At 35.3% G+C, this 11,124-nt stretch overlaps 1 protein-coding gene across 2 annotated transcripts in view; it reads left to right on the top strand.

Annotated features, from left to right (window-relative positions):
• The first annotated feature begins 208 nt into the window (after positions 1-208).
• LOC150091430 (AFG1-like ATPase) overlaps positions 209-11,124 on the top strand; it is a 185,816-nt gene continuing 174,900 nt past the window's right edge. For both annotated transcript variants that reach the window (XM_090383864.1, XM_090383871.1), the window contains exons 1-2: positions 209-400; positions 8,951-9,096. In XM_090383864.1, the coding sequence (XP_090239990.1) occupies positions 286-400; positions 8,951-9,096 (261 nt within the window). In that variant the 5' untranslated portion in view covers positions 209-285. The remainder of the gene's footprint in view (positions 401-8,950; positions 9,097-11,124) is intronic.

The following is an 11,124-nucleotide window of genomic DNA, read 5'->3' as shown; positions in this document are numbered from 1 at the left end:
TAGATTTTTTCCACCGAGTGTGTGGAAGGACGGTGATCCTACCAACTGTGCTACCTACGAGGCCATCTAATTCTATTTTAATATCAGCTTCATAATTCAAGAATGATAGCTTCCCTTGGTTAATTAAAAGATTGTTTTTGCTTGATTGTCAAAATTATTTCTGATACGAGTTTTTTTTTTTTTTTTTAAAGGAAAGAAAACGAGTGATGCTCTAGTAAAGTCTCAGATTGTTACGATATCTTTATATCTGTTGCACGTAACTCGAACTTCTTAGTCAGGCAATATATGGAGCAATCTTTCACAATATTACGGGTTTGCCGACACAGATATTATAATCATTATTTAATTAAGTCATTTTGTAAAGTAATAAACGCTAACGAAATTTATAAAGAACGAGGAGGTAGGATAATCAATATATATTCTGTAATTAATTATTTCCAGTTAGAAGATGTTTTGTGTTGTAGAAATGCCTTTGACTTTTTCTCATTAATAGGAAAACGAGTTCCCCATTTAAAAACAGTAGCGTGGGAGTGGAATAAATGCCCAAACTAACACTAACCATAGCGGATTAGGCATGTCAATCACTGCCCTCTTCTTCTCGCCACTATCCGACTGTTGTTATGGAAGTTGACAGCTCAAATAGAATTAGATATACTTTTAGAGTGAATGGATTCGTGAAACGAGTTATTTTTTCTTGCATCATATGCCTCTGCTAATGCTAAGACTGAGGCAGTCTGGAGGGGGGAGACCCTATTATAAAGGTCAACTGTATACCATTAGCATTGAGCTTGCTCAAACCATTCAAGGCCTTATACACCTTAGTCAGATCACCTCAGAGGTGCCTAGTCTCCAGATGCTGCAATTTGCAGAACTTAAGCCTATCTTCATAACAGCAGCCACTCACTAATCTCGTTGCCCTTCTCTGTACTCATTCTAGTAGCTCAACATCTTTCCTAAAATGAGGCCCCCAGACCTGTATGCAGTACTCAAGGTATGGCTAGAGCATTGCCTTATACAAGGGGATAATTCCCTTGTATAAGGCCATCACCTTATCCCTGCTAGCAAAATTCCTATATATCATTGACAACACCCCATGAGCTGCTCTTGCAGCCTGTGTGCACTGCTTAGAAAACTTCATATCAGACTACACAATTATCCCCAGGTCTTTTTCATTCTTCACTACCCTGAGTGTAGTACCATACAGTTGGTATATTACTCTGAGGTTACTGCTACCCGTATGCAGTACTTTGCATTTGTCAATGTTAAACTTCAGTTGCCATCTCTCAGTCCATCTGCTCAACTTTAATAGATCCTGTTGCAGTAGCGTACCATCCTTACTGTCGTTAACAACCCTACCAACCTTCGTATGCTCAGCAAATTTGGATATTAACCCAGATATACCTTCATCAATATCATTGATAAATACAGAAAAAAAACAGTGGGCCCAACACGGACCTCTGGGGAACTCCATTAATAACATCAGTTTATAAAGAGCAGTGTCCATTGATTACCACTCTCTGTCTTCTCCCACTCAACCATCCTTTTATCCATTGTAGCAACTTGCCCTTAATGCCATACTGCTCCAACTTGTACAGTAGTCTTCCATGTGCAACAGTATAAAACGCTTTCCTATTCATTTTTTAATTTGTAAGTATCCCATGCATTTTTCTTCTCTGCCATATGCCTCATTAGTTCATCTGACATCCATTTTGGCCTAAACCTTGAACAATATTTCTTAGTTGGTATGTAAAGCCTAGTAGCTTCCAAGATAAGTTCTTTGAATGCTTCCCATTTTGAATTTGCTGTTGGTAACATCATCAGTTGGTCCCACTGTATAGAATTTAAATACTGTCTCAGTCCATCGTAGTCGCCTTTACGGAAGCAATAACCCTTCCCTTTACCCCTAATGGTAGTTACCTCTTTGAGTAAATCCCACTTCAGCACACTGTGATCACTGCCACCTAGTGGTTCGTTTATCTGCAGATTCTTAATGCATGAAGAATCACTGCTGATAATCAAATCAAGAGTATTACTCCCTCTAGTTGCCTCCCGAACATGCTGATGTAGAAAACAATCATCCAATATATCCACAAAAGCCCTGCTAGTGTGTGAGTAACCAGCCCCCAAATTCCAGTCAATATCTGGGAAATTAAAATCTCCCATTATAAGACTCTCTGATTTACTGGCCCACTCTATTTCCCTGTACAGTTCCTTATTATACTCATCAGGGTCATTAGGCCTATAGCACACTGCTACTCTCAATTTTGATCTCCCAATGCTTATGTCACACCAAACTGACTCGACACTGCACTGTCCAGCAATGTCGACTGGCTTCACTTCCTTGGTTTTTATGTGTTTCTTAACTAATAGCATAACCCCTCCCCCCTTCCTATCCTGTCTATCCTTTCTGTAGAAGTTGTACTCCCCAAATTGCAGTTCTGCATCCCTTATATCTGTGTGACACCACGTCTCTGATATCCCAACAATATCTGCCTTTGATGTTTTGAGCAATACCTCAAATTCATCAAATTTATTTACCAAACTCCTAGCATTGGTGTACACGCAAGTATACCTACACCTGTTTCTATTCTTAGCTACCCTAACACAACCCATGTGTTTACTTGTACCGCAATGGCTCCCAGCAGTCTCTGAAATACCATGCATCTTGTTTTCCAGGCTTCTGCTCATTCCAATAGAAGCAGTGCAAGAATCTCTTTCACCTCTGCCAGTGGCTACTGTCAATCTATTGGTCTTTGTCTCCCCCCAAGCTAGCAGTTTTCCGACCCACCTAACACTGCCTCGATAGCATCAGCAAATATTCTTGCACCCTTTCTATTTAAGTGTATCCCATCCCTGTAGAAGCAATCTCTCCTGTTAACAAGTACAGTCCAGGCTGAAAAAAATTCTCTATATATATATATATATATATATATAATAAAATTAAATTAAATTATTTCTTTCTATTTCAATGCCGATAAGAATCGTATGGGTTACTGTGACAAAATTTTAAATATTGGAAAAAAAAAAAAAAAGGTTTAAAGGTTATTAAAATGCTGTGTCCCTGTGTTGTTTGGATGCTGGTCCCATTCTGTTCCTGACAAGATGGGGTGCCCATGTAGATGAAATTAATCTCTTTTTTTTGTTCGTCATGTTTTAATATATTTTAATTGTATTTAATCATTTTAGTTCACAAGTACAAAAAATGCAAAAGCCACATACCACAAAGGAGACCAGGTCATCTCAGCATGCTGTATTTCATGTGATGTCAGAAAAAAAAAAAAAAAATATATATATATATATATATATATAATAAAATTAAATTATTTCTTTCTATTTCAATGCAGATAAGAATCGTATGGGTTACTGTGACAAAATTTTAAATATTGGAAAAAAAAAAAAATCAGAAAAACCTAAAGTCAGATTTATTCCAACAAAATTTAGTTAGTATTAATAGTGGCAAATGATACAAGAAAGCAAGCTATTACAGCATCGGCTAAAAAATAAAAAAAATAAATAAATAAAATTCCCATTTCACCCATCCATCACCTCCAATAGTTTGTCTAGATCTTCCTTGAATTTATTCAGACTGTCTATCCACTTCCACAATAACGGCTCTATGCTTGTTCCAGAATCAACCACACATTGGCTGAAGGCAAACTTCTGCACATCTATTCTGCAACCATCCTTCCTCAATTTGAATCTATGCTGCCTCATGTGCAGTCTGAACAAAAGGAAGAATCCTATCAGCATTGAGTTTACTCAAGTCATTCAGAGCCTTTAAACACCTTAATAAGATTACCTTGCAGGTGCTTAGCCTTCTCCAAATGCAGCATTTTGCAGAACCGAAAACTGTTTTGGAAAGAGCATACATTCGTTCCCCTCACCAAACTTATTGCCCTTCTCTCTACCCATTCCATTCTCTACTCTCTCCATCCTTCCTAAAATGAGACCTCCAAAAATGTATGCGGTACTTAAGATGTGGCCTGACCTTGCCTTATACAATGGGATTATCTCCTTATCCCTGCTAACAGAATTCCTATATATCATTGACATAACACCATAAGCTATCCTGGCATCCAGTCTCCACTGCTCAGAGAACTTAATATCAGATTGCACAATCTGATATTAAGTTCTCTGAGCAGTGCAGATGGACTGCCAGGTCCCTTTCTTTTTTCCAGTACCCTGAGTAAACTACCATACAGTTAATATGTTACTTTGGGATGACCGATAGCTGTATGCAGTACCTTGCATTTGTCAATGTTAAACTTCAGTTGCCGTTTCTCAGCCCATCTGCCTAATTTTTCTTGAACTTGTTGCAGCAATACTGTCATTAACCAACCTGGAAAACTTAAGACATTAAGCCTGATATACCCTCATCAATATAATTAATAAATACAGAAAACAGTAATGGGTACAGCACCAAACTCTGTGGGACACCACTAATAATTAGTCCACAAAGAGCAGTGTCCGTTGTTAACAACTCTGTCTTCTCACACTTAACCATCCCTTTATAGTAACTTTCCCTTAATGTCATATTGTTTCAATTTATGCAGCAGTCTTTTATGTTGCAACATTATCAAAAGCTTTCTTGAAATCTAAGTATATGATATCAAAATTATTTCTTGCATCCAGTTCATTTTTCACTGCACCATAGTATCCAATAACATTGGTCAGAACAAGATCTCCCATTAACAAACCCATGCTGTGACTGAAATATAACTTCACTCCTGTACAGATGGTATTACATTACTGTTTTAACAGGTGACTCCATTATATTTCCTGATACAGAAGTTTAACAGGTCTGTAATTAATCATGTCACCCCTTTGATCCCCCTTTGTAAATTGGAGATACATTTGCACATCTCCAGTCCAAAAGGACCTCCCTTGAATCCAAAGATGCTCTCATAATTACAGCTAAGGGTTTGCTTTTTTTTTTTTATGAAAACCCCAAACACCAAAGGTATCAAAACCTATAGTACTTAGTACTGTGCATGGGTTGAAGGAGAAGTATGGGGCAGGATGCTGGAAACGTTGCTCTAGAGACTAAACATGGGTTTCACCACTTCAAGCCTCCAATAAGCAAAGTGGTGGTATTGCACCGGTTGACGAGAGTCATGTGCTACCTAAGCTTACCTCTTTTGCTACCTACTTTAATATAATTGAATAGATCCCATTCACCCCAGATGCTTGTTTTTTATGTTTAACTTCAACAATTTCTCCACCACTTTCCTCTGAATTATTACAAAATCATTTAGCTCCCTGTTAGAGTTTGATAAACTTCCGGCATCCCCTTCACCAAAAAAAAATTTCTCATGTAGTAGTGGTAGTAGTTGTAGAGGCATGTGATGCAAGCTTATGTAGCATCAACCAAAAAGCCTTGGACATTAAACCTGATATACCTTCATCATTAAACCTTCATCAATATCATTGATAAATATACAAAACAACAATGGGCTCAACACCAAACCCTGAGGGACTCCACTAATAATATTAGTCCATGAAGAGTGTGTGTGTGTGTGTTTTGGTTTTTAGGACATTAGCAACTAAGGCCATATTGCTCCAGGAAATGCAGTGGTCATTCCCCGACCTTTCTGCATCCTCCGTATTTGGTGGTGACAGGCTTGAACCCATGTCTAATCAAGAAGTGTGTGCTACTCACTGCTGCCCCTTCCCAACTGGCTACGGAGGCGCCCAGTCCATGAAGAGCAGCATCCATTGATTACTTACCACTCTGTCTTCTCCCACTCAATGACTCTTTTATAAATTGTAGCAACTTGTCCTTAATACCATACTGCTCCAATTTGTACAGTAGTCTTCCATGTGCAACAGTATCAAAGGTTTTCCTGAAATCCAAGTATATGATATCAAAATTATTTTTTGCATCCAGTTCCTTTGTAACTACATCATAGTATCAATCAAAATACTCATTCAGTTTATCAGCAACCTGAGCAGGATCATCAACATCAAGTGGACCAATATGATTAATCCCTTCCTTCCACTATTAATATAAGTAAAGAAGTCTTTGTTGTTTTTCTTGGCATCCTTTGCCAGAGACTTCTCGTAATCTGCCTTGGCTTGACTAATATCCTTTGTGACTTGATTCAGACTAGTTTATAACTATCATAGGTTTCTGTATCACCTGATGATTTAGCATTAGCATTAGTTGAGGCATAAGATGCAAGAAAGCAAGCTTATGCAGTATCTACCAAAAAAAAAAAAAAAAAACCCTTCCCATTTCACCCATCCATTCACTCCAAATGCCTGTCTAGCTCAGCATTAAATTTATTTAAGCTATCAACTTCCACAACAAGAGATGGGAGTCTGTTCCAGCAATCAACTACCCACTGGCTAAAGGCAAATTTCTGTATATCTATTCTACAACTATATTTCCTCAATTTGAATCTATGCCCCCTCAGGTTCGTAATCTGAGCAAGAGGAAGAATCCTACCAGCATTGAGCTTGCTCAACCTGTTCCAAGGCCTTATACCCCTCAATCAGATCACGTCACAGGTGCCTAGTCTCCAGGCACTGCAATTTGCAGAACTTAAGCCTTTCTTGATAAAGCACCCCTTTGTTTCCCTCACCAATCTTGTTGCTCTTCTTTGTACTCATTCTAACAATTCCACATCCTTCCTAAAATGAGACCTCCAGACCTGTACACAGTACTCAAGATGTGGCCTGATCATTGCCTTGTACAACGGGATGGTCACCTTCTTGTCTCTGCTAGCAAAATTCCTATATATCATTGACAAGACTCTGTGACAGTGGTTTTCAACCTTTTTTTAATAACGGCACCCCTAAGTAATTTATTTTATTTTGCGGCACCCCTACTCAATCTACTCAATTTTCTGCCTATTAGATCCGACTCTCTCTCTCTGTATATATATATGTTATATGATAGTTATTACAATAATATAATTATAAAAATTATATTTCATAATACAAATTATATATATACACACAGTATATAATAATTTTATTCTTTATATAGAGGTACTAAGTAAACATCAATTATAAATCACCACAAAATTAAAAAGATACTGTACACCGTTTTATAATGAAATAAATATAAATAAAAAAAAATAATAAATTTAAGTAACTTAAACCCAAATTATGTGACACCCCTGGAACATTGTTGCGGCACCCATGTTGAAAACCACTGCTCTATGGCCTGCTCTGGCAGCTTGTTTGCACTGCTCAGTGAACTTCATATCTGACTACACAATTACCCCAGGTCTTTTTCACTCTCCACTTCCCTGATAGGACGTATATAAATACGTACCATGCAGTTGGTATGTATTTATATACATCCTATGCATTTCTCTGTGACATGTCTCAATAGTTCATATGAAATCCATTTAGGTCTACACATTGAACAGTATTTCTTAGTTGGTTATGAAAAGTCTAGTAGTTTCTATGATTATTTCCCTGAATACTTCCCATTTAGAATTTTTGTTAATAATGTCCAGTGTCGTAACTAGAAACAGTCTGCCCCAATGCAAAGTTTAGTGTGGGCCTCCTGAAAATATTTATTTTGGTAAAAATTAAAAATCCTTAAAAATTGACCTGGAGCAGCAGTATGCTAATATCATTTCACTCTATTCGCTGCAGTTTTGCTTGTGCTGTGCAGCTAGCTAACAACAAACATGCTTCGTGAGAAAAAAAATTATTGTTCATAGACAGTGAATTGTATCATAAACATAATTAAAAAACTTACATTTTTACTCAAATTTTTTTCTGTTTTGGGCAGGAGGACAGTGGGCTCCCTTTGGTCATGGGCCCCGATGCACTGCATTTGCTGCATTGGCATAGTTACGCCACTGATAATGTCATTAGTTGGTCCCACTATACAGAATTTAAAAACTGTCTGAGACCAATGCAGTCTCCTATATGAAAACATAAAACCTTCCCTTTACTGTTGATGGTAGTTACATCTTGAAATAAATCCCACATCAACGTACTGTGATCACTGCCACCTAGTAGATCTTTTATCTGTGGATCCTTAATTCATGAAGAATCACTGCTGATAATTTATTTTTTCTTTGTTCCATCACATAAGACAATGAAAATGGTTTGAACAGCACTGCAGCTTTGACATATGTGCAATGGGCTCATCACTAGCACTTAATTTTCTAATCTTGTAGGAAAACAGTTAATCACACAGAGAAATTTATAATCTTTTAACTGATGCTCAGGTTAATTATTAGTGGGTTGTCCAGTCATATCACAACACAAATTGGGCTTAAGCAAATATGATGCATCAGGAAGCTAAAGCAAAATTTTCCAGTGAGACCAAAGTGCCATATAGGATTGTCAGAAAACATTGTCATCATGTTAGTTTAATGTGAAAGTTGTTATATTGTTAATTTTATCCCTGTATTTTATAGTTTTATGTATATTTTCATTTTCTTACATAAAATAATAGCTAAATAAAATATGAAACAAGTAGTTTACAGGCAGCTAAAACTTTTAGATTACTTGAAGACTTCGTAAGTAAAAAAATTATTTTTCTACCTTGTTACAGATTCAAGTTGGTAGAGCAGTATACAGGTATTTTTAAATAAACATCTGATAATATGGCACTGCTCTGACCCCATGGATGTTGATTTATCAAACTTCTGCTGTACAGTGGCATTTGTCACATCCTTTGAAAGTTCACTTGTGCAAACCATTATACACTGATAATGTTACATGGAAACTTCTGAAATTCCCCTTGTACATTTCAGTACAATAATACAAAATACCAGAAATTTTGAAGCTAATGTTTTTTATAATTATTATTAGGGGAACTGTTGCATTTCATTTCAAAAGTGAATCAAGTGAATTTCATCACATTAGTTCAAATTCTGTCCTCTATATTGAAGTATCTTAAATTTGAAAAAAATAATTATATTCCAAAAGAAATATTAAGTATTAAAATATTCCTAAATATTTATTACTTATTTTGTAGGTGAAATACTGTCTACATATAAATCAAAAGTGGCCAATGGAGAATTATATCCAGATGAATATCAAAATAAAATTGTCCATCTTTTGCAGAAGATGTACAATGAAGTGAAAACTTACACGCCTTCAAAACCAAAGATGTTTCAGAGGGTAAGACATATCTCCTTTTTATGTATTAAACTAGTGGTTTTCATCTGATGTGTTCTGCGAAATGTTCTTCCAAAAATAAACACTTATCTGTATTTCAGTATTTTGATGCACTTTAAAATGAAAAGAAAATATACTCAATATATTTATATTAACACATTCATTGCTGCTTTAGTAATACTGCAAATCACCTACTTACAGTGTCATTATAAGGTTATTCACTACTGGTGAAATTGTTTTATCTGAATAATAGTGGTGTGCATCTGGCATTAAGAGAATTTTGCTGGATGAAAGGATTATATCAAGGCCTGATACCAATGGGTAGTGGTGTAAAATTATGGTGAAGTTCAAAGAAATAGGTGTGGTGGACATAAGATGCTAATATAATAGGTGTGGTAAACATAAGATGCATAACTTATCGCTGAACTCGAGGATAGGTTTCAGTCTACATTAACCTCTTAGCATCCACCAGTAGAGATGGAAGTGGATGCATTGATACAATGCACCCATATGGTGTTAAATATCATTTTAATCTGTCAAAAAAAATTGTTCAATGAACACTCTTTTTTTTTGACAGTTAATTAGTAGTCTGTTCAGTTGATTAACACATCACAACTTAGGCCATATTGCACTGGAATATAACATCTGTTCATTCATAGGCTGAACTGCATGTAGTTCAGGGTGAAAACCAAAAGATAACACACTCTCCCTCTCTCCTTATTTGAACACACTTCTCTAAACAAGTGAGTATACTGCATGGAGGGCCATTTTTATTGTGCTAAAGTTTTATTAGTAATTTTAGTATTAATAACACTATTAATGTAGAATAAATTGTATTATCTTGAATTTGAAAAAATTAATTTGTGTGCTGCCAACTTTTACTGTATTTCAGTACAAGTTAATCACATTACTTGGCATATTGTAAGAATAAAATGACTGTTGTACATATCTATTGTATTTCTAACCATAGTAGAGTACTTACACTTAACCTTTAGTAACACGCATTTTAAAATATATTTGAATATAGTCAACTTGACAAATTATTTTATTGCCAGATTAAAAATATGAGTAATTATTATATATCAGTAAAAGAAAATGAGTAATTATTATAGATCAGTAAAAGAAAATGAATGGTTAATTTAAAAGAAAAATTAATAACTTCAATACCTCTTGGATTAATTCTTCCATTTTAGTTTATTTTGATCATTGATGACACCTTTTGCCATTGACGGATTTCCCAAAAACCAGTTGCCTCAGGCAGCACCATTCTAGGAATGGTAATGCTGTCTCTAGAATGGCGCTTATAAAAAAAAAAAAATAATAATAGTAATTAATTTAGTGCCACTGTGCTATTAAATTAATTACTATTTAAATAATTAAGTATGACAATGAATGTGTTTCAGCAATTCATTGGATTTTATCTGAAACAATTTATAATCAAATAATTAAATTATGAAATAACAAGAATTTAGATACAAGAATACCTCACATAGCATGGCTAATTCATGCCAAAAAAAATACCGCGCTATGCAAAACTGCACTGATAGAGGTATTATTAGTATGTATTTTAATGTAATGCGTTCTGACAATTTGATTATATGGGTCGAGTTGCAAAAATATATAGGTGTTTGTTTACTATAAATTGATGCACATAAAGTTCTTGCAAAACAATAAACTAAAATGATAAAAATGAAAAATATTAGTAAGTATAGTAGAAATGATTTTTATTGCAGTATTGTATTTTTATTTTGAAAAATAACTGATCAGCTTAGTTTGCACAGTTTTTTTTCTTCTTTTTATCTGCATACATCTCTTTATAATATCGAATGTCATTTTGCAATGCCTGCCTTACTTTCATATCTCGTTCGATGTTTGGATCTAGAAGAACACTCAGCGCCATTACATTTCTTCTTTCCACTCATATTTGCGTATAAACATGTAACATTTTTAAAAAATAATCTTTAATAAAAATACAGAGCGAAAAATATTTTTACAGCTTACGCACAATCAACGACCTCACCGCTCGGAATC

This window comes from Mastigoproctus giganteus, chromosome 1, assembly GCF_048544385.1.
Source record: "Mastigoproctus giganteus isolate SK-2022 chromosome 1, ASM4854438v1, whole genome shotgun sequence".
Classification (NCBI taxonomy): Eukaryota; Metazoa; Arthropoda; class Arachnida; order Uropygi; family Thelyphonidae; genus Mastigoproctus; species Mastigoproctus giganteus.
Note: the sequence above shows the minus strand (reverse complement) of the source record. Positions and strands in the feature narration are given on the sequence as shown.